At 45.6% G+C, this 22,405-nt stretch overlaps 8 protein-coding genes across 8 annotated transcripts; 6 read left to right on the top strand and 2 right to left on the bottom strand.

Annotated features, from left to right (window-relative positions):
* Window positions 1-3,831: 3,831 nt before the first annotated feature.
* Window positions 3,832-5,843, top strand: LOC108612216 (uncharacterized). The gene is made up of 2 exons (XM_089466891.1): window positions 3,832-3,913; window positions 4,374-5,843. Exons 1-2 carry the CDS (start codon window positions 3,902-3,904, stop codon window positions 4,965-4,967), a joined length of 606 nt encoding a protein of 201 aa, XP_089323017.1. The 5' UTR covers window positions 3,832-3,901; the 3' UTR covers window positions 4,968-5,843.
* Window positions 5,844-7,740: 1,897 nt separating this feature from the next.
* Window positions 7,741-8,817, top strand: LOC108612697 (uncharacterized). Its single transcript, XM_018005657.2, has 2 exons — window positions 7,741-7,938; window positions 8,012-8,817. The coding sequence occupies exons 1-2, from the start codon at window positions 7,927-7,929 to the stop codon at window positions 8,504-8,506; spliced, it is 507 nt and encodes a 168-aa protein (XP_017861146.1). The 5' UTR covers window positions 7,741-7,926; the 3' UTR covers window positions 8,507-8,817.
* Window positions 8,818-10,253: 1,436 nt separating this feature from the next.
* LOC108612690 (uncharacterized) lies at window positions 10,254-12,059 on the top strand. Its single transcript, XM_018005651.2, has 2 exons — window positions 10,254-11,480; window positions 11,543-12,059. The coding sequence occupies exons 1-2, from the start codon at window positions 11,469-11,471 to the stop codon at window positions 11,975-11,977; spliced, it is 447 nt and encodes a 148-aa protein (XP_017861140.1). The 5' UTR covers window positions 10,254-11,468; the 3' UTR covers window positions 11,978-12,059.
* A 603-nt stretch (window positions 12,060-12,662) lies between these two features.
* On the top strand, window positions 12,663-13,659 carry LOC108612689 (uncharacterized). Its single transcript, XM_018005650.2, has 2 exons — window positions 12,663-12,799; window positions 12,867-13,659. The coding sequence occupies exons 1-2, from the start codon at window positions 12,782-12,784 to the stop codon at window positions 13,491-13,493; spliced, it is 645 nt and encodes a 214-aa protein (XP_017861139.1). The 5' UTR covers window positions 12,663-12,781; the 3' UTR covers window positions 13,494-13,659.
* An 856-nt stretch (window positions 13,660-14,515) lies between these two features.
* Window positions 14,516-15,310, top strand: LOC108612217 (uncharacterized). The gene is made up of 2 exons (XM_018005092.2): window positions 14,516-14,668; window positions 14,729-15,310. The coding sequence occupies exons 1-2, from the start codon at window positions 14,651-14,653 to the stop codon at window positions 15,194-15,196; spliced, it is 486 nt and encodes a 161-aa protein (XP_017860581.2). The 5' UTR covers window positions 14,516-14,650; the 3' UTR covers window positions 15,197-15,310.
* Window positions 15,289-15,721, bottom strand: LOC108612692 (uncharacterized). Its single transcript, XM_018005652.2, has one exon. The coding sequence runs from the start codon at window positions 15,601-15,603 to the stop codon at window positions 15,334-15,336; it is 270 nt and encodes an 89-aa protein (XP_017861141.1). The 5' UTR covers window positions 15,604-15,721; the 3' UTR covers window positions 15,289-15,333.
* Window positions 15,722-15,867: 146 nt separating this feature from the next.
* On the top strand, window positions 15,868-18,046 carry LOC108612959 (uncharacterized). Its single transcript, XM_018006083.2, has 2 exons — window positions 15,868-17,298; window positions 17,361-18,046. Exons 1-2 carry the CDS (start codon window positions 17,287-17,289, stop codon window positions 17,799-17,801), a joined length of 453 nt encoding a protein of 150 aa, XP_017861572.1. The 5' UTR covers window positions 15,868-17,286; the 3' UTR covers window positions 17,802-18,046.
* Window positions 17,886-18,610, bottom strand: LOC108612680 (uncharacterized). The gene is made up of 2 exons (XM_018005640.2): window positions 18,454-18,610; window positions 17,886-18,386 (listed from the first exon to the last, which is right to left on the bottom strand). Exons 1-2 carry the CDS (start codon window positions 18,463-18,465, stop codon window positions 18,003-18,005), a joined length of 396 nt encoding a protein of 131 aa, XP_017861129.1. The 5' UTR covers window positions 18,466-18,610; the 3' UTR covers window positions 17,886-18,002.
* Window positions 18,611-22,405: the final 3,795 nt, after the last annotated feature.

The raw sequence follows: 22,405 nt of genomic DNA on the forward strand, positions 1-22,405 counted from the left end.
CGTTCAGTCGACCGTTCAGCGTTGGCCATTGAGCGTTCATCTAAGGCCGCACCACAATTTGGCAACGACCTTCAGAGAGCAGACTGTGGTGAAGCTGTGCCGCTGCTGCCGCTGCTGCAGCTGCTTGTGGGTCGCTTCCTACTTGCGCATTTGCGCATTGAATATTCAGCCAAGCGCAACAATTTTGTCTCTGCGGCAAATGCACTTTAAGCCGTCGGCCGCGGGGGCAAGGGGCGTGGTCGACAGTTTGCTCTCATGGCACAGTTAACTCCCGTTGCTATTTCCCACACTGCGAGGCCACAGCGGAACACCTGCTCGCAGCTTTTGAGCTGCGAGAGACAACGGTCTCTCCCTCTCTCTCTCTGTCTCCCTTTAAGACAGAGTTTGAGTGGCTTTTCCGGCAGTCGAGTTAAGTTCGTCAGCTTAAAAGTATTCCACACTCAATTCAATTATTCATGTTGATTTGCCAGCTACGTGCCGTGCATGCCATTTTCCATTTTCCATTTGCCATTTGTCATCTGCCATCTGTCATTTGCCAACGGCCAGTTGCAACAGGGCAAGGACCTTCGACCACAAAACAAACAGCACAAGGCTTTGCGGCTGATTGCGAGTGCGTCACATATGCAATTAAAAGCGCATTCAGTTGCCATTGCAGAAATAGCCGGGGCTTACGTGCGACATGCCATATGACAAGCTGTGAGTTTAATTACTCTCAGTTCTCGCATCGGTCACTCAACCACCCAGCCACTGTGGTGCTGCTGGTGGCCAACTGATCCTGCCCCTAGGAAATGCACAAAAACACGCGTGACCCACGCACTCTATGCTCCCTCTCTCTCTCTCTCTCTCTCTCTCTCTCTCTCTCTCATTGTTCTCACTTCCTTAGCATTGACCTTGAAGCGTACGTTGACTTTGCTTTCTATACTCTTTCAGGAACGGCAGAAGGGGTATATTAAGGCGCACGAAATTCTGTTCATCTTGAATTTTTATTTTTATTTATTTATTTTTTTTTTCTTATAATGTGTAGGCAAGGCCTTGAATTTTTACTTTTATTTATTTATTTATTTTATTTTTTCTTATACTGTGAAGGCAATGGCCTATGTGTTTTTATATTTTATTCTGTCTAGCGAAACTTACAGCTCAGTGAGCAAATTTGCTTGCTATTCTTGCTGTTTATACTCCATATCATCAGTACAGCAGGAGTATATTGAATATGTGTAATTATGCTCCAAACTTTAACATAATCCCTGTCTATATATCTTTCTTTACTTTATCTTCTACTAATTTCAACTAACTTCTGTTAGAGCAGTTGTCTTATATTTACCTTTTTGCATGCCTAAACCCGATTACTTTGTAATTTATTTTAGGAAAATGAACTCGGCGCCATTTGCTCATGTTTATACAACCAGAAAATCTCATACTTAAGCACTTCCACTCAGCACACGCTTAACTATTTTTATTGCTTATACCCTGCATGAGCTGGTCTAAGGGGTATGTTGACATCTGCAAGTTTATGCAAGTGTATGCTTAGTTTTGGCATTAATATAGTTTTATATTAGACTTTCAGATTCACTAAAAATAATAGCTATATTAGACAGCTCGTTTAGAATAAATATTTATGAATTTTAAAATTTATTAAATTTATAACAATATATGTACATATTTAATTCAAGCCCATTTTATAGTTAGCTTGTTGAAAAAAAAAAAAAAAAAAAAAAAAACTAGCACAAGATTTATTATTTTATATTTTGTCTTGATGCATAGATAATTCTCTGAGCAATACAAATTTAATGTAAATATAAAAACCCGTGCATTTTAGCATTCATTAAATTTTGAAAAAAGATAAACAACAAGTCGAGCAACGGCTTAGCGCTTTATATTTATAGAGCAGCCTGATGAACTGCGCCAGAGTGCAGTGCACTAAGCAATAGATTAAGTTAAGGCTCTGGGATTTGCTGCACGTTAAGCTGCAACACGCGACGCAGATGTGGGAAGTGGCAAGTGGCAAGTGGCAAGTGTGTTCAAGTGAGTTCAGTGCCAGCGTGGCACACGCGGCGTATGAGCAACATTTGCCAGGCAGCCGCACACTCACACACATGCATGGGGTACGTAGTGGGGGCAATTGCCAAACTTCAAAAGCCAAAACAATGTGAGTGTGTGTGATGGAATTTTACGCTGCGTGAACAACGTGCAACGTGTGCCACAAGATGCCGTAACAGGTGGAGCGCACAGCGAGTGCCCCATACGCACCACGTGCCCCACAACTTAAAGCGCTTTGCCGCTGCTGGCAACTGTGGAGCTGCTGTGTTGCCAAAGGCACTTCAAGGCGGCGGCATGTGCGCCACTCAAAGGCGAACAACAAAGGAAGACAATGAAAAAGAAAAAGCGTAGAGAGAGAGAGAGAGAGAGAGGAAGGAAAATGGAAATGGGCAGAGCAATGCCCCACTTGGAATACATTAAACATATTGATTTTTGATTGGGAAACACTTCGTTATGCTAATTTCGGCTGACAATTTTTCCATCGTTTCGCAATTGAAGGTGGTGCGGTGGCGCGGTGGGGCGGGTGGTGCCGTCTGCCACGTGTTGCGCATTTGGCAACCATTTAATTGGAGTCGTAAGCAATTGGATGCCAATTTTACGAGCTGAATTCATTGCATACTTTCGAGTGCCACGCTTAGCGTCTCTCGGCGTAAACTGCTTTGCGGCGCTGCGCTTAAAAGCGGCCACTAAACGATATTTTGTGTCGTAAAATGTGGGAAATATTAGTGAAGTCGGGTATGCCATATTTTAAGCAAGGTTGTGTAACGTAAGCAGAAGATACAAGATACAAGGGTAAATTACATTATAATAAATGTATAAGGGAGCCAAGCGCCAAGTCTTACACAACCTGTTGGCAACGGTAGACGAACAGTATAGAAAATAAATATATAGGATACGGAAGAACATATTGCTAAGGATTTCTAAGTATTGAAAAATCTTTGAAATATATATGAAATAGAAGAATATACTTTTGGAAATATTATAGACTTCATCTTCTATAAGTTTCGAGGTCAGGCAGGTTGTATAAGATTTGGCTCTGAGTTCTTTTATTCGTTTAAGTTTATAATTTCTTATCTATAACTGCTTTAAGATCTTTAGTATAATTCAGAAATTGATTTATAGGGCTTGTCATTATTTAATTGAGATTTATTTCAATATTGTATATTAACTAGGTCTATTTCAATAGGTAATTCCATAGAAACTAATCCAAGCTAGCTTGATTTGCCACTGTTTCAAGTTCATTCATGAATTTTCAAACCTTATCTGTATTTTTCTCACACTTCCACATCCAGGATAACTCTCCCTTTTAAGCATTCTCTTATTACTCCCTCTTAGCACAGTATCTTTTAGTCGTGCATTCCCATATTTGCCATTACTTACTTGTGGTCTTCTGTTGATATTTTGGCGTTTATGAGCAACAGGGGCCATCAATCACAGTCGATGTGGCATGAGCCGCGAAACGTGCCTGCAATTCCTTACGGAACTGGAATCGGAATTGGAACTCCCTCGTCACTGCCACAACCTAAGTCAACTTCTAAAACCAATTTTATTGCTCACTCTCTACCTGCCGCTAGCTGCCTCCACTGAACCACACCCCCTCGTGGCCCCCTTGGAGACAGTGCATTGGGATTGCGAAACGTGCCGCGTGCATTTGGCATCACGATTCGCTTGTCGATGGGACGTGGCCCTTGGCTGCGTGAACTGCTCCCGTAATGGAGTTTCTGTCACATACTGCGTAATCGCTAGAGTAAGAGTATAAAAACCTCTGATGTTCAACGAAAACAATTCATTTGATGTGAAAGTCTTTGATTGTCCAAACGTACTAATAAACGCGTCTACAAATCGTCAATTGCCGTGCTTCAAAATGTGGAAGATTGTGAGTATTTCGGGTGTTTCAGTATTACAACACCTGAATAGTGCAAAGTGAGCTGCATCTTGGATCGGATAGGTCAATATAGTCCAAAGATTATATATTCTATTCGACTCACATCTCAGCTATAACTAACTGGAGATTAATTCAATATAAACCTGGATTGCCCAGCTGGGTTCAAGGCATTTTCAATTTCCCAATTGCTTCATTCCACTGTTCCATGCGTGCTCCACACCACTGATTCACTGATTCGTATTTATATACCACTGGCTCATTCTCTTATACCATTCAGCTGTTTAGTTTTACATTACACACACAGTTTTCATTCCACCGTTCCATTTCAATATTCAATACATCTGTTCCATTGTTGATCTTCCACTGTCTCACTGCAATTTATAATTCCTCTTCTGTCTTCGTCTTTGCCATTCCACTTTCACCTCACTCTAACTCTCCCTTTCTCTTTCAGTTCGGTTCGCTCTTCCTCATCTGTCTCTCATCGCACACCCAAGCCAGCTTCTTCCATGGCCCACCCTCGCCTGTCGCCGTGAATACCGTGTATAGCGCCCCACCTACACTCACCTATGCTGCTGCACCACCTCAACACGTTACATACTCTGCACCACCACCACCACACTTCAAATACGCTACGCAACACATTAGCGCCTACTCAGCGCCAGCTCCAGTTATCAAGTATTCGTTGGGCCCACCTGTAACCACTACAACCACCACCTACTCAGGATTTGCAGCACCGCCGCAGCAGCCTGTTCTGCACGTGGCCCAGGCACCACAGCCCGTTGTACACTACGCAGCACCACCGCCACCACCACCACAACCGGCTGTAATTGTAGCTCGTTATGCTCCACCACCGCCTCCACCGCCGGCAGTCGTTGTGGCCCGCTATGCTCCCCCACCACCACCACCGCCACCACCAGTCACATACCACGCACACACCCAGCCCACCTACACCCGAGTGTCGGTCCATGCCCCGCCCCCCGTGGTTACCTACGAGGCGCACGCTCCAGCACCGGCTGAGCTACCGTGCGACACAGCCGCCTGGTGAGCCACATCCGACCCAGACATACCACACCACTTAGCTATAATCATGTTCATTTCAATGCTAATCGAACGGCAATTAATTAAGCGAGAATTTATAAGTCCACGATTAATATTTGATGATAACAAACATCTTCCGCGGAATTTATGAGACAGCGGCGAGAACGCCAGCGTGTCTAATTATGCAACGGATGGTGCTTAAGATAGCGCCAGACCAATACCACCACCACCACCGAAAAATGTGTGAGCAAGCCAACCACCTGCTGTGAGAGATACCGTAAATAAATAAAACCATTATTAACGTAGCCAACTGAGGTTCGATTGACCCACCTCAATGCGAAATCCATTGAAGCTGTCAGCGTTAAGCAAATCGAAATCTATCAAATGGGTCAACCATACGAATGTATGTATGTATGTACCTAGTATAAATATATATAAATACATCTATTCGATCCATGCATAAACATAGCCAACGATTTTATTAGCACAAATTATAACTGAATACATTTCGGAGGAGGTCAGCCACTCCACGAATCTGTGGAATGCTCGTTCAGACAATAGAAGAGAGTATTTTGGTTTGCAGTAATGCATAGACTGAAACGGATGGATATCAGAGATTACACATCGATGCGTGCTTCATATGACTGTTCCATTCCACTGTACCTTCGCTGTTTGCTTTAATATTCCATTTCATTATTTCACTCCACTGTTCCTTTCCCCTCTTCCACACCACTGTCTCGCAGCGTCCTCTCACTCCACTGTTCAATATATACAAGTGCTCATTTAGCCAAGATAAATATAACAATTTAGTCAATAAAATGTAGAGAGTTACGGCCAACAAATTTGATAAATAAAGCCCAACAAAGAGTACATTAACAATCAACTCAGATATGTTATCTAAAATATGTACATACATAAATTGGTTTACCTTTGTACTGCGAACAAGTATCTCGCAGTCGTTAACATTCAAATGCTTTATTCCTACATATTCGATTATTTGCTTTTTGTTTTTAGTTTGAGTCTGAATTTGAGCTTGGGTCTTCGGTCTCGGCGTGCTGCCGTCAATTTGTTGTTCGGGGTTGCCGTCTTAATTGAGTTCCCAAACAGCAGTATCTAAAGACCTATTAGCCAGTTGCTGTAGCAGCTGACGTCGCTGCCCGGCTGCTAGCCAATTGGCTGGCCATCTCGTAGCTGATGTCACATGACTGTCGCTTTGTGTTTAATAAGCCCAAATTCACAACAGCTCAAATGCTCAACATGCTGGCAAGGTGTCGAAACAGTTGTAGTTATTTCATTTGTTTGGCACTAAACGCCGACCAGGTGCGCGCCTGCAGAAGGGGGCAGCAAAAGAATATAATGGCAGCATCTGAACTAAGTTTTCATAAATTAAACTGCGAGCTACATATTAAGATCTTTATAGATATCTTCTCATTAAGCTAAAACATTTCGCGATTAAATATATACTTATTTTTATGAATTTGTTAACTTATTTCATTAAAAGCGATGGCCTCTTGACAAATTTCCTTCAATTCTAAGCACACTTTCAGTCGCTTGTTAAGTCGATTAACGTCAGCTCTGGCTGGAATAATAATAAACAATCGATTAACAGCTACCCGACATTAGCGGCCAGTTAATAACCCCCTTGGCGACGACCCTGACTGACTAACTGACTGACTGACTAGCTGACTAGCTGACTGGCTGAGTGACTGAATCGCTGTGGCCTGTTGCATAGTTTGGATGCCAATCGAAATGACCAACATTGATTTATATGCAAGGCAAGACAAATATTATCAATAGACGCTGCTCAACAGCCAGGCAGAGGCAGAGGCAGCGGCAGCAGCAGCGGCAGCGGCAGAGCTTGAGCCAGCGACAGCAACAAATGGCAAAGCAGCTCATACAAAATGCGAACAACTTAGCACTGAAAACATAAACAGAGTCACAGATAACCAACAACAAGAAGAGTAACAAAAAAGGCAACAACAACAACGACGACAGCAAGAGCAGAGCAACAACAAAAACAACAGTAAATGCCAACGGTGCAGCGGAACGATGCCCCAGCAAACTAAAGCGAAATACAATGGCACCAGGCAAGCGAGAGAGAACGCGAGCGAGAGAGGCAGCGAGAGCGGGACAACAACAACAACAAACGGTTAAACAGAAGCAGAATGAATAAGTAGAGCCAGCAGAGAGCTGACGCCGCCGCTGCCACTAAAGCTAAGCTGAAAGTCAAAATATGTTTTGCCGCCAGCAGCGACGCCGGCAGCGGCAGAGGCAACAGGTAGCGGCAGAAGCACAAACGCATTTTGATTTCTGTTTGCATGCCCTGTGATCAAACATATGGCGGAAGCGGGTATGCCTCGATTGAGTGAAATTTGTGGAATGAGCTGGAATTTAATAATACTAATTTAATAATAATAATAATCAATCAGTGAATATGTTTGATTAGGTATATAAAATTATTCAAATATTATTTTATTTATATTATATTACTAAATAATTATAATAAGACCCATTTCTACCTTACAAACTATAAAACTCAATCGGACGTGAATATGGCAGAGGAGTAAATATAGGGTAGCTCTTAGTTGAAGCAGCTACTGATACCCCGCCTAATCACCTACTTCAGCCTAACTGCACATTACAGGGTATCTACCTGTCAGGTCTCACTTCCTTGGCCAAGTGCTGGCTCTTGGACTGGTCGAGTCGTCATCGCGAATGTTTGACTGGTCACCTCGTTCGTCTGCCCACCTGTCCTCAGGCAGAACTCAGCTGAAGCTCAGCTGTGGCTCGTCGTGTTTCAGTAGTCGAGCTATAAAAAGCATCTTCAGCTCGCGCACAAATTTTAATCAGTACGAAAAGCTGCGCCCGTCCACAACGGAAACCGCAAACGAAACGCATTCAAAAATTTATTGAATACTCGTGTTCAGGCGCAATAAAAGTGAAACATCCCATTAACGCCACTCAAAATGTCTCATAAAGTGAGTGTGTGTGTGTGCATATGTGTGAAAGCTGTCTGTGACATGTGATCTAATCTCTAACGGATTCTTTCAGAAATCTGTGGTGGTGCTGCTTCTGTTCTTCGGCCTGGCGCTGCACTCGAGTGCGGTGCGAGCGGATGTGTCGCACCTGGACTACTCCATCTCCGCCAGCCCCCAGCTGGGCGCCTATCACTATCCAGTGCCACGTGCTCCGCAGCGTGCGCAGCAGCAGGTGGCACGCCAGTTTGTGGAGCCAGCGCTGGAGCATGCGGCATTCACACAGGTGCTCACCAGTCGGGGCTATGTTTTCGGTGGTAATGCAGCCCCTATTGCTGCACCACTGACAGCGCCGGCCCCTGCACCTGCTCCGGCTCCAGCAGCAGCAACGGGCCGTGCCATAGCCACCCATTCGGACAGCAATTCGCTGAATCTGAAGCTGCCCGTGCCCTTTGGCCTGATGCCGTTGAATGTGGCGAATTTGCCGCTCCAGGCGGGCGCCTCCTATGCCACAGTGCCGCACACCACCGGCCTGACCTCCTACGGCACCGCGCAAATACAAAGGCGCTGAGCACCACCGAGCCACAGCAACAACAATTCATATATATATCAAATAGATTTCATAAGCATCGATTTTAGTTGAATTAACTTTTCATCACAGAGCCAAATGACTGTCTTACCAGCTCTGTGACTGATTGAGTGTGTGTGAGTGCGTATGAGTGAGTGTGTGAGTGTGAATGCGAACGTATGTGTGTGTGAGCCATCTTAGGGATAGATATACGAAATATATAAATGCTATTAAATAAAATAAAAGATACTTGCCATTTAAAGCTCTCTTAAACTCGGAGATTGCTTTATTATGACAGGTTCATGACCATCAAAGATACCGTCTGTCCAACCACTGCAAAAACGCTTCATCTCTCGGTGGTGCACATTTGCATATGAAGAGTCGAAGGTCGCAGCAGCCGCAGCCGCAGCCGCAGCCGCAACCACAATGAAAAAGATGAAGACGTCTTTATCCGATTTGATTGTCGATCGCACCTTTCACCTATGAGCCGCCACTTATCAAAGATCAATGTTTGTTTACGACGTGTTGCGGTGGTGCGGCGGTGCGGCGTTGGTGCGGCTACTCATATTAAAAAATGATGAGCACCTCATTAGCATACAAGCGCTTAAATTGTTTTTTTCAGTGCTCGAGGAGCTGATCGTAAGGCCTTAAACTTGGCATTGATTTACGAGCCGCAAGCCCAACTCCCTCCCCCCATTCACACTTGCCACTCCACAGCGCTGCTAATCCAACGTCTAACTGGAGAAGCGGATATGAGATCGGAACTCTGATCTGGATTGCCGATGTTACGAAACCACTTTCTCACATAACTGGAATAACAGCAATGCAATTTGAAAACAATCAAAGCAAACGCTACTCGATGCAAATATCAAATAAAGCCCATCTCAAATATAGTCTATAGCAATTGGGCGTCGAGGAAGTGAGCGGAAGCTCTCGAGTTTCCAAATTTCCGTATACCCACCTCAACACGGTTAGCCCCTCGCAGAACTCGTGATCCAAGCTCGATGTCAAGAATCGTTTACACGACGACCAAGTGAGCGGCCAACTTGAGTGGAACAAGAGTGTGTGTGACGAAAGCAATGCCGAACACTGAATACCCTCGTGTACAATATGCTAATATGCCCATTGAATTGAATTGAAATCAATGCGAAACAAAACAATGCAAGCCAAAACAAAGTCAATTTTTATCGTTTTCCTTTTATTTTAGTTTTTTTTTTTCAATTGGTAATTTCTATGGCTGTTTTATAAAGCATAACATAATATAATATTATACCATGTTTATGTATATATTGTATATAATCACTTGATTTGAAGTCAAAAAAAAAAAAAAAAAAAAAAAAAAAAAAAAAAAAAAAATGCTTTATTGAATTTCATAAATATAAGAAATATGAAATTTACATAGCCTAGTCAAAACTATTTGCCTAATTTGGTAACCACTATGCGAATGATGTTGATTGACCCTTACTTTTTTTATGTACTGAGTGTTATTGACATAGCTTTAGTAGAACTTGAGTTCATATAGGACATATATGAAGAAATTAGAGGTTTATTTTATTATACTCAATAAATTGTGTTCTTTAAATACTAAATTCGGGTAACATGAAATCACAAGTAAATAAATGAATGTAAATAATAATGTTATACTTAAATACTTAATAAATACTCAGTTCACATAGAAATTGCTTTAGCATATATAGCATATACATATATAGCAAGGCAAGTAATGCTGATCATCAAAAATAAATATATATACAGTAGATATACATCAAATTTACTCTGCCGTTGCCAATCAAGACTCTAACTTCTCTAAGCTACTCCAACTGTTTGGAATCAATTTCATTATGATAGCTGTAATAGAGTGAAGATTACTATATGATAATTAAATTAAATTGAAACGCTTTAGAGGCTGCTCCATGTCATTGGTATGCTATTCACATCAAGTTTTTTCAGAGTGTATGGAAGAAGTGAAGATCACAACGGCTTGACAGGATTAATAAACTCAAAACTCTTTGATAATGCGCTTTACGCACTGTCACATAAGCTCAGACAACATTCTTATGCCCCGTTGGCTTTCATAAAAAATGCAGAGAGCATACAAGACGTGAATACAGTTATATACAGACACATACACGCACATGCAGAGCACAGGTAGCATCAGGCACTGGCCTCTGGTCACTTGAACAGCTCATCTATCAAGGCCTTGGGTTCATCTCGAGCAACAATGTGAAGCCCAGAAAGAAAAGAGATAGAGAGAGAGAGAGAGGGAGAGAGAGATCGTATCGGAGCAGAGGAGGCGAGGCTGTTGATGACGCCGTCGCTGCTAGCACGTGACCAGCCGAGATCCAAGCGTATTGCTCATTAAGTCCGCAAGCCGGTTTCAGCGTCATCAGTGGCAGAGGCGGAGGAGGGGGCAGCAGCGGCTGTGTGGTTGATTTGGCCACAGCACATCCTGTTGTTGGCCCTGTTGGGTTAGGCTCAAGGTCGACACAGGATGCGATGGCGAGGCGGCGCAATTGAAACTTTACGAGCGATCGTTAAGTGCGGCACTAATGCGACACGCGTTTTTATGGTCAGCTTAGTTTGAAATTGAAAATTGAGGCTAAACGGCTGAAACCACCAATTGGTAATTGGCAACCACACAATTGACCCACTCGACGCCGCCGTCTGCATACAAATGCGAGCACTTTTGCGAAATTTCTCAATGCGTCGGCGATTGCGACTGCGATTTGGACTTCCTACTGATGATGGTGCGCTACCTGGTGGTTGCGGGCTGGTAGTTGTTGGTGGTGTCACTATCAGAGGCCAGGCACGTGCCACCCCACACAAAGAAGCGACCAAAATACGCACGAATATCGAGCAGAATACTGCACTGGCTATATGGCCATATGGCTATATAAAGCGCAGTTAGTGCCTCTAGCAGACATTATCAGTCCAGTGCTCCAACCACCTGACAACCACAGCCAACATGTTCAAATTCGTAAGGCGCCGCCTCGACTCCTGCGCTCGAACCACTTTTAACCCGCTTTCATTTCTCGACAGCTCATCATTGCCGCCCTCGTCGCCTGCGCCGCGGCCAAGCCAGGCGTTGTCGCCCCAGTCGCTGCACCACTGGCCGCCGCTGGAGTCGCCTATGCCAATGCACCACTCTATGCTGCTGGCGGCAGCAGCCAGGTGGATATCCGCAACAACTATGATGGCACCCAGTCCTCCTACACCACCGCACCGTTCGAGCTGACACCACCCTACTCCAGCCGCTATGTCTCCGGCATTCCAGCTGCCTATGCTGCCGCACCACTGGCCGCACCACTGGCTGCCTCTCCCTATGCTGCTCCTCTGGCTGCTTCTCCCTACGCTGCTCCTCTGGCCGCTCCTTATGCCTCGCCCTACACCCTGGGCTCGCCCTATGCCGCGCCCTATGCCGCGCCCTATGCCGCGCCCTACAGCTTCGCTGCTCCTGCCCCACTTTTTGGTTAGACGTGTCTTCAAGACCGAACCTGTTTTCCTAGCAAATTTTCAATAAATAAAATCGAATTTTTTAATTAAAAACAAGCATAAACTTTTCTATATAATGTGCCTGACTATAAGATACTCTGCTTTCAATTTCCAGCCAAACATTTCACAGGAATTCATTCAGCTATGCAGCTCACAGATTTGCAAATGCTTATACATTCATTCATAGAATTCCCAATAATGTAATACATGAAATGCAAGTCCCTTGCAGTCGCTTATACCCGCCCTATACCCTCCGATTGAGCGGCTCATAAATTGCTCTGTTCACGTTCAACTTTCAGTCGCCTCGATCGATAATCTAAGCGCGGCAATATTTTATGCACAATGTCATAATCGTTTTCCATTTCGAGCTGCACACAAATAGCCATCCACTTATATAATATCGAGCGGTGCAAGAAGTTATTGGCCCCCCTGAGTCAGTCAGCACCACCATAAGAAGCCAAGCAGAGCCCCAACTAAGGCGCCTTCTAAACAAATGTAAACGCGATGACAACAAAGTCACGATTCGTGGTTACCAAATCGTTTTCGACGATAAAGTGGCGGCGGGGTGTGGTTCAGCGTGCGGTGGCTCAACTGAAAGTGAAGAAGTGCACGTGCAATTTGGCCACTGGCCAACTGATTTGGCCAGGCTTAAACGCATTGAGAGCTATAAATTAGTTGAGCTGATCCATTGCCAGACATTGATAGCTGCGTCTTCGACTCGAGCGGTCAACAGCAACTGAGCACAAGGACAGCACCACCGCACCACTCACACTAAACTCAAGCAAGATGTGGCAGCTGAAATTGGTAGGAATAGTGCACCACAGTGGCTCCCAGCACCACCTCGACTAACCAACTTTTCCTTCTCCTTCAGTCTTTCGTTTTGGCCTTGGCTTTGGTCTGCGTGGAGGCCGAACCGTCGCACCACTTTGATCATTTGAGCCACTTCAACCATTTTGATCATCTTGCACCAGTGCACGAGCATGTGGTGCCGGATCATGTGGATTATGCAGCGCCGTTACAGCTGCAGGAAACTTATTTACCAGCTCCGGCCCCTGCTCCACTAGCTCCTGCACCACTGTGGCCAGCACCACTTGCGCCTGCACCTGCACCCGCACCAGTACCAGCACCAGTCTGGCCTGCTCCCGCTCCATTGGCGCCAGCTCCACTATGGTCCGCACCACTTGCGCCCGCACCAGCGCCAGCTTGGCCCATTCCTGCACCTGCACCACTGTTGCCCGCACCTGCACCACTGCTGCCAGCGCCGGCTCTCCTGCCCACCACGGAGGTGCATCTGCCCACTGTGACGCAGTTCCTCCCCCCCGTGCTAGAGGCGGTGCCGTTCAGTCACAGCTACCGCGCAATTCCCGGACCCAAGAAGACGACCCACCGCGTCTCCATTGGCTACGTTTTTCCCAAGCTGGTGGCTGCACCACATGCGCATCTGCGCGCTCTGCCCCTGAAGCTGGCCCATCATCATCATCATCATTCCCTCTTCTAATCTAGGTTGGAGTTGGACTGGGCATAAAAGGTCTATATATAGATATTATTCGTAATACTCGTATTGAACGAAACCAAAGACGTTTTGAGTCGTTTAGAAAATTATCAAATATATTATAAATTATGTATTTATAAATTTATATAAATATAATATAGAAAAACGAAAATTTATGAACATTTAATGGTTACTGGAGGAAAAGTTAATGAAAAGGTAAAGTGAAAAGGAATTGGTGGAAGAGAGATAAAAGATGTATTAAGTAGATAAGAAGGGTTCTTATTATACACACTTGAACTAACATCTAATTGATTTTAACTGTATTTTACATATCTATCCACTTTATATATTTCTCAAATTAAAATTTATTTCCCTGTTCGACAGTGTAAAATGCAGACAAAATGTTGCAGGCAAACCAAATCAGGAATTCCAGGCACAGCGAGTGACAATGAACAGAGAAAAGGCAGAGAGAGAGAGAGGGAGACAGAGAGGTCTATGGTAGGGGTATATAAGTATATCCATGAGGTATATGCTTGAGGGCTATCAATAGGGGTCGCTGGTGCAGAGAGGTAAAAACCAAACAACATTTTGTACATGCGACAATTGCAGGGAAGAAATTGAATATTAATTGGGGGACAGGGCGATAGCAGGGGAAAGAGAAAGAGCGAGAGTGTGGAAGGGAGAGCGAGAGAGTGGTTTGAGTGGTTGACACCACATTAGGTGTCACGTACAATAAATGTGGCTCATTAGTAGGTGAATATCGATGCCGCAAAAAACAATAAATAAAAACCAAAAGCAAAAACCAAAAACAAAAACCATAATGAAACGAAAACTTGCTCAACCGAATGTCGGCCAGTGGGCTAGCCAGTGGTGGCGGTGGTGTCGCACTTTGGCGTGCAATTATGAAAGTGGGCGTCGATAATACGTAACAGATGGCCAATTGATTATTAAGTACAGCAAACGCCCTTCGCACCACGGCCTTATGTAGAAAGTCTTGCGATTCGCTTTTGGTATGCCCCACCACACCCCACAACCACCCACATATATCCATATAGTCCGGCAGATGGCAGAATTATAAAAACGCCCAACACCTGACAATCGGACATCAAAGCTTTGTTAGCCCTCAAGCCAACCACCCAACCACCAGCCACCACCCAAACAAAATGTTCGCCAAGATTATGGTAAGTCAAGCACAGCTCCTGTTCGAAGGACTTGGATTTACGCTCTGCTCCACTCAACAGCTCGTTGCTCTCGCCTGCGTGGCTGGCGCCCAGGCGGGTCTGCTGCCCCTGGCCGCTGCACCTGCACCACTCGCTGCCGCTGGCATCGTGGCGCCCTATGCCTCCAGCTTCAATGCCCACCGGATTAACCACGCCGTTGCCTACCCTGTAGCACCAGCACCCGTTGCGCCCGTGGCTCTGGCTGCTCCAGCCCCAGCTCCAGTGGCTTTCGCTGCACCACCCAAGGTTGCGTTTGCTGCTCCTGCTCTGGCCCCAGCGCCTGCCTTTGCTGCTCCTGCTCTGGCCCCAGCGCCTGCCTTTGCCGCACCTGCCCTCGCACCTGCTCCTCTGGCCGCTCCTCTGGCCGCTCCTCTGGCTGCGCCTCTGGGTGCCCCCATCGGCTTTGCCGCGCCCGCTCGCTTTGGACTGCCAGCTGCGTTTCCCTTCGCCGCACCCAGATTTCCAGCACCCGCTCCCTACTTCATCTAGATAGAGTGCCACCCCATCCTAGCTTAGATTTAGCCACCCACACACACCCCTAGACCAAAACACACACAGCAGTAAGCACAATGCTTGGCGAATAAATATTTGTATATCAATTTATTTCAACTGCCTTAAGCAAAGTCCTAGAGCCGCACGTTCTTCACGTGCCCGATGCGCTGGAAGAGCGGCACATGCTCGAAGGGCGTGTGGGAGATGGGCACCGAGTCGTAGGTGACGTGTGCGATCTTTGTGAGTGGTGCGACAATGGTGTAGCCCGGATGCTGCTGCGGCACCCCAGTGGCCGGTTGGTGATAAATCACGGCCGTGGGCTGATGATAGACGAGTGTGGCAGCTCGGGCTTCCTGCAGCGCCAGCAGCAGGAGAATCGTGTAGGTGAATGCGCAGCCAAGCATTCTGAGAGCTCTGGGCGATGTGTTCCACCTTCTGACTGCAGTGCGACTAAGCGCTGGGCGCTGACTCAACCGCTCGCTGCTTGGGGCCTGCCTCCATGTACAGTTAGAGATTCAGCTGGTGGCTTCTTCAGAACAGGTTCTGGCTGCATCCCGGCTCGGATGGGGAACCAGTTGCAACACTCATAGTTCCAGCCACTGACAGTCTCCGATATAAACTCCACTCACACGCATTCCGAAAACTCGTTTTCAAGTTCAAGTTTAAACACGTCGCGGATCGCTCGCTGTGGCTGTTGTGGTTTATCCAAGTGTCAGTGACTCTTTTGTGGAGCTTATGAATGTAATTTTAGTTTTGTGTGTTTTATCTTCATTTCTTTAATGTTATGGTATACCCTAAACATTCAGAAACTAGCCGAAGAGCGGGTATCACAGTCGTAAAGCAGCATTATCGAAACTATAAAGCTAGACACTGTTTATAGAGTTGCAGAAGTTGCCACAGAAAGCAGTAAAAGTGTTTGTTTAACTAAATCTCATAAGCCACGGACAAGTGTGGCACAGAAGCGAACATTTTAGTGAAGAATTTAAGAGAAGTTACTAATGAGGCAAGAGCTGTCGACTGATCCATTTGGAATCACTGATATAGCTAGATGTCTAGCTATAGCAAGAAATTCCCTGGATTGACTGGAAGTGCCATAGATCGAAAAATATATTTAAATTTAATATATGTAAACTTCTGTCTCTTCTAGCATGAATAATCTACTCACATAAGAAGATCTCTTTATATTGAGAACTGGAATTCAGGGTAGAATGGTTCTCTGAAGTGAAATATGAGAGGCAGAAGAAGAAGTGGAAAGCCCCATGTATATATACATATTCTACATTTGATTCTCAAATCAAGTTTGCAAATCTCAGCTTCATTTACAGCGCATCTGTTGGTCGTTAGACCAAACCCTCGTCGTCTGCAGTTTTAGTTGGTGGCATTTAGTAAATGGCTTTTTAGTTAGCCATTGTCTTGTTTGGGGTTTATTGTCTTAAATGTGTTGCTGGTTGCCCAATCTGTTTACGATCGACACTTCGGGCATCGGAGAATTGATTACAGATCTCTTTGTTGATCTGCTCTTTATACATAAATTATTGCGTCACACGGGCGGCACACAAATATTTGTATATTGAGAGCTCATTGACCTTATTTCGCAGTGGGTTTTCGTATTTGTTTTGGCCTTACTTAAGCTGCGATCAAACGATTCTTGCCACAAAGTGGCAGCAGGAAACCGTTGCTCGAAAGGCAGTTGCAGCCACGCCCAAAACTTTGTCGCCTGCTGGCATGTTGCAAATTAAACACTTACCCAATGCATGCCGGACCACATTGCGTATGAGCAAAGCGCGAAACGAGTGAAATGTCTGTGACCAAAATGAAAAAGAAGAAAAAAAAAACAAAAACAAAAACAGAAACTGAGACAAAATAAAGGCACGCAAACTCACAAAGTGGATTAACTGAAGCAGCCGGCCAGTGGTGGCCAAATGCAGCACCCATTAGATCATCGACGGCCCAATTTTGGTGGCAGCCGAGTGCAGCCGCCGGTTCCTGCAACATATAAAAGAGCCACGCAGCGAGCAGCTGCAGCAGCACAAGCGGCACACAGCTTTTGGAGTAAATCACGTGGCACTTAACTAGTTGATAGCAAAATGCACAAAGGAGTAAGTGGAAGCATTAAGCAGAGTCCCAGCCAAATACTAATCTGAATCCTAATCCTCGCCAGCTTTTACTGCTGGCAGCGCTGTGCATGAGCGGCTGCCTGGCTGCCCCAGCGCCAGAGCCAGCACCGGCACCAGCACCGGCTCCAGCTCCGGCTCCAGCTCCGGCGCCAGCTCCGGCGCCAGCTCCTGCTCCTGCGCCCAGTCTTGGCCACGACTACTTGGGCTATGGCGGCTTGGGGCTGGGTCTGGGCCTGGGTCTCGGCGGTCACTATGGTGGCTTGGGCCTGGGACTGGGCCTGGGCTACCATGCGCCCATCGTCAAGACCATTGCAGCGCCCATCGTCACGAAGACCATCATCGGCAAGAGCTATCTGGGCGGCTATGGCTACGGCCTGGGCCACGGCTATCTGGGCGGCTACGGCCATGGACTCTACGGACATGGCCTGGGTCTGGGCCTGGGCCTGGGTCTGGGCTATGGCTATGGCCATGGCTACGGCTGGTGAGCACAGGCAGAGCGCGTGAGAGACTTCAAATTCAAATTCTTAACAGTTGTAATCCATTCGGAGTCCAATAAAGCTCAGAGTCAATCTTGATCAATACGAAATGTATGTTTAATTCAAAACTCAAATTCACTTGCTCTCAGAAATTTTGTGTGCATACGAAATGAAAAGCAAAAGGGATCCTCGATCTCCAGGTGGCAATCTCTACCAGCCATGGCCCAGGCTCAGAGCAGGAGAAGCATACGATCTGTAGCCAAGTCCGAGGGGCGAGGCCAGGCCGAGTGGCGAAGCCAGGCCGAGTGGTGCGGCAGACAGGCCAATTGGTCCATGGGCCAGAGCTGGCGAAGCATAGCTAATCCTGGGAGCCAAGCCATAGGAAGACAGCACGGGAGCACGAGCCAGAGCAGGCGCAGCAAGGCTAATCCTGGGGCCCAGTCCATACGAGGTGATCGACGGTGCGGCCAGGGCGTGGCCATAGGAGATGGCCGGGGCAGCGGCCAACGACAGAGCCGGAGCTGCAGCCAAGCCACCCAAGTAGCCAGGAGCAGCAGCAGCGCTGGCCAAGCAGCAGGCGAAGGCGACCAGGATCTGGAAGATGGGCCAGAGCAGACTTAGACTCGGCTGAGACTTGGCTGGGGCCAATGTGAGGACTTACATATTTGAACATGTTGCAAATGGAGTTTTAGACGAGGCGAGAACACGACGCTTAATAATGCCTGCTAACTGGGCTCAAATGCTTTTATAGCCGAATTCGCGTCGGGCCCAAAAACCAAATTCAAATCTTTATAACGAGAACTGAACTTTTACTTTTGTTGGAGGCTGCGAGACTTCGTGTGCGCATGCAAAGTGCAGCTCGTGGTTACAGCACGACGACGACGACGACGACGACGACGACGAGGGCGTTGCAGGTGGTGCAGGAGGTGCAGGTGGTAGAGGCGGCGGCGGTTAGAGACCCGCCCTGGCCAATGCGGATGTTTGGCACAGGCAACTTAGTCGCAATATTGATATATATAAATATATGTAACATACATATATATATACATATATGTATATATTATCAAGAAATCTGTGAGAACGAGTTTCCGAATAAAAACATTTAAGAACTGGTCGCCGGTGCGTGTTGCGCTTGATATTTTCCGATATTTATCATTTCCAGCGAATGGTTGGAGCCATGCGTAAATTGGTCATTTAGCAGGATCTTAAAGATTAAGACTTAATTACAGCATTTGGTTAAAGTCAAATTGATCGGCCACAGTCAGAGTCAGCGAACCACCGAGCCACCGAGCCACCGAGCCACAGCCCAAGTCTAATAACAAATTAATTGAATGTCGATAATAGCGCTGAGCGAATTCTAGAACAATTACTGAATACACTTAAGATTGAAGATTGGCAAATTGACAATTCGAAAAGTTGAGAAACATATTTGCATATCAATTAAAATTAATTCGGAAAGGGATTTTAGGGGAGAAATTGAAATGTGTTTGAGCAGAAATGAAATGAGATTACAGCTAAGAGAAGAATGTTATGTAATATAAACAACATAATAAATATACAACTTTTATTTTAATGAACTCTTTCAACTTCTCATTTCAAATCATACCTCAACTTCTAGCACATTTTCTACTTTCAGCTCTACCCCTTTTCGCTCAGTGTAAGGTTGTCATAATGCGCGTTGTTTGGCTGATTGCTTGAGTCGGACTTCTAGATCAACTTTATCTAGGCCAAAAGTCGATAACTGATGTTTGCTGCAAGCCTATCGGCGGCTGCGCCCGTCAGGGGCGTTGCAAGGTCGTTCTAGGGGGGCTTCCACTAAGAGCCCCCGCCAGCTACGTCGCTGTGCACAGTGCACGGTGAAACTTTAAATGCAATCATAAATTCATAGCTATCAACTGCGAGCACAATGCAAATTGTTGTTGTAATCATTCTTATATACGTATTCATTGTTGTTGTTGTTGTTGTTGTTGTTGTTGTTGCTGCTGCTGCTGCTGCAGCTGACAGCTAATTGCAGCGCACTTCGCCGCCCCACACGCATAAATCAGCTCAAACTTTACGTAAAACTTAAAAGGCCAACTTGTTAAAGTGCCTCAGCCGGAGTCTTAGCCTGTGACTGTGGCTATGCCTGTGTGCCCGTTGGCTACCTGTGCACCACCTGCACCACCGTTTGGCCACTCGCCGCAACGCCCTGCGGTGCAATGCGAAATTGACTGCGTAAATCTCGACTCCCCTTAGCAAATGGAAAGGCAGCTGCCCGCTTGACAATGGCCAGACTCTGGGCAATTTCAGCGGGCTGTGATTACGCGTAACTTACGCCCAGACAAAATATTTGCATACAAATGCGTTTGCCAAGTGGGCGACACATTTATAGGCAGCTCTACCCAGCCTAAGTAGCTCAGAGGGGGTGTATAGACTCTCAGAGAACATATTTAGCAGAGAGAGAAAGAGAGAGAGGCGAGTATGATGTGGCATATATAGTAATCAAAGGTATTATATTAAATGAATAATTTCTTCTATAGCTCTGACATGGCCCTATCTGAAGGCGTCCTCAACTCCGTTCAACACTTACTCCAGGGTATTTCGCATTCTGTCACTCACTACTACTTCACTCGTTACTCGTTTTGTCTTTTTTGGCTACTTGAGTGGAGCAGGCAATTCTAAGCAGGCACTGTAGCCGGTTTATGGACTCATACAGTGAGCGCTACAAAATTAAATTCAATTAAAAGTTTGTCACTCGGGCGACGCGTCGATTAGGATCGACCTTTATTGATGTCTGCACAAACGAAGTGTGTCAGCTGACTGGGCAGTTGCCTAATTGCTGGCACAGTGTACGCCAACTGACAGTCAACACTGTAGCCACTCAACAAACACACAAAAACCTAATGTAGTTAACAGCAGCAGGGGGAGCTGATTAAAATGGCAAACGAGTTGCCTGGGAAATACTCGATTAGTTAAACCATAAGCATTCGGCGAAGCCAATTATGAAGGCGTTGCAATGGGCGTGGTGCATCACCCGGTTCGTTAATGGCTGCCAATTTGTAGGCGTCAAAAATCATGCAATATGCAGCAAAAGAACTTGCGAAAAACCACTCGCATTTGATTTAATTTGCAATCCGTTCGACATTTAAACATTTTAATGAAATGCATTTTTTACTACAAAGTCAAAAGAAACAAATGGAAAAAGAGCTAGAGCGTTGTCGGCACCACGCGGCGTATGATTAATGCACTTGCCACAAGGAGTGGCGAGGCCCATACAACTGATGCTTGAGATTTGAGAGTCGCGTCTATTTCCCCGTGGCGCCTTTTAATTAAACGCGCCAGCAGCAGCGGCAGAGCCAGAGGCAGCGGCAGTTAGATGCGGCTAGCTCTGCAAATGCTGGCAGCAGCTGTTGCTGCCACACGCAACAAACGGGGCACGTTTCAATTAAAAATGAGCCAAGACTGAAGCAACTTGAGTTCTAGAAGTTGAGATACCCTGCCTGAGTAAGGGCAGTGGAGTAAATGACGAGTGGGATAGTTCGTATTACTTTATAGCAAACTAGAAAGCATATACCTGATTTGAGATAGGTAGATATAATTCATAATCGGTCTATGCTAATATAATATATATCTACATATATTTAATAATATATGACCAGATAGATAAATAGTAATAAATAAATACATTAGTATTATTGGATTTCACAATACTTATGAACAGTCGAGTATACCCTATATGCACATGCTCAAATGGTACAGGATATAACCAGCATAGAGTTAAAGAAACTGTGTATAGTTGGTAACTTATATACTCTAGATCAGAGATTTAAAAATTTATAATATTATTAGATGCTGTAAGTTAACAGGAACAATTTTTTTTACAAAATTAAATCGATTTCTTAAATAATCACATCTTAACTACAACAGCAAGTCGTTCCCTTAACTACCTAGTCCACTCCACTTCACTTTTACAGGGTATACCTAAGAATCGAAGCTGACAGCTCGCAGATAGTAAACAGTGAAAAGGGCGCGGCACAGCAGTGCTTGAGGATTATGCAATGCTTCAAAGTCAACATCGGTGCCAATGAACTCTAGGCTCCAGCACTCGGCTAGGGTTCGAGGGTTTTAGGGTTGCAGAACGTTGTTTACATGGCTCTGTGGCACGTGTGGCATGCAATAATAATTGCTGTTTAAGCTGCTCATAATAATGACAAATAGCCTCATCACGGCTCATAGCAACGGCCTAGCAATGTCTGCTCTACCTGCACTGAATAATTGAAATATTACCAAACCAGGGCCAAATGCTCATTTTGGCTGGCCGTAAAGCCAAAGCCATAGCACGCATGCAAACAAGGCCAACAAATCCTAACCAAATACAAAGCGTTTGCTAAACTACACGATAATCCACATTCCTAACTCAAGAGCTTAGTCACTTCCGCCTCGCAGCCGGCTCGAATCGTAGCTCAGGTTGTCGTCAGCGGCAGCTGCCTTCTGTGGATGCGATTATCATAATTTAGCGCTTACCAATCCTCTGATCAGCCACAAGCTGCTGCTGACTACGGACGTTTTACGTGCCCGTCATTTTAACGTAACCCAGTTGCAAGTACATATATTCCATTAGCTGCTGCGAGCAG

The sequence above is a fragment of the Drosophila arizonae genome, chromosome 4, assembly GCF_054131065.1.
Source record: "Drosophila arizonae isolate 15081-1271.41 chromosome 4, UAZ_ARI_1.0, whole genome shotgun sequence".
In the NCBI taxonomy this organism is placed as follows: Eukaryota; Metazoa; Arthropoda; class Insecta; order Diptera; family Drosophilidae; genus Drosophila; species Drosophila arizonae.

Coding starts and splice junctions, on each gene's coding strand:
- LOC108612692 (XM_018005652.2), bottom strand. CDS start 15,603: ATGCTTGGCTGCGCATTCACCTACACGATTCTCCTGCTGCTGGCGCTG.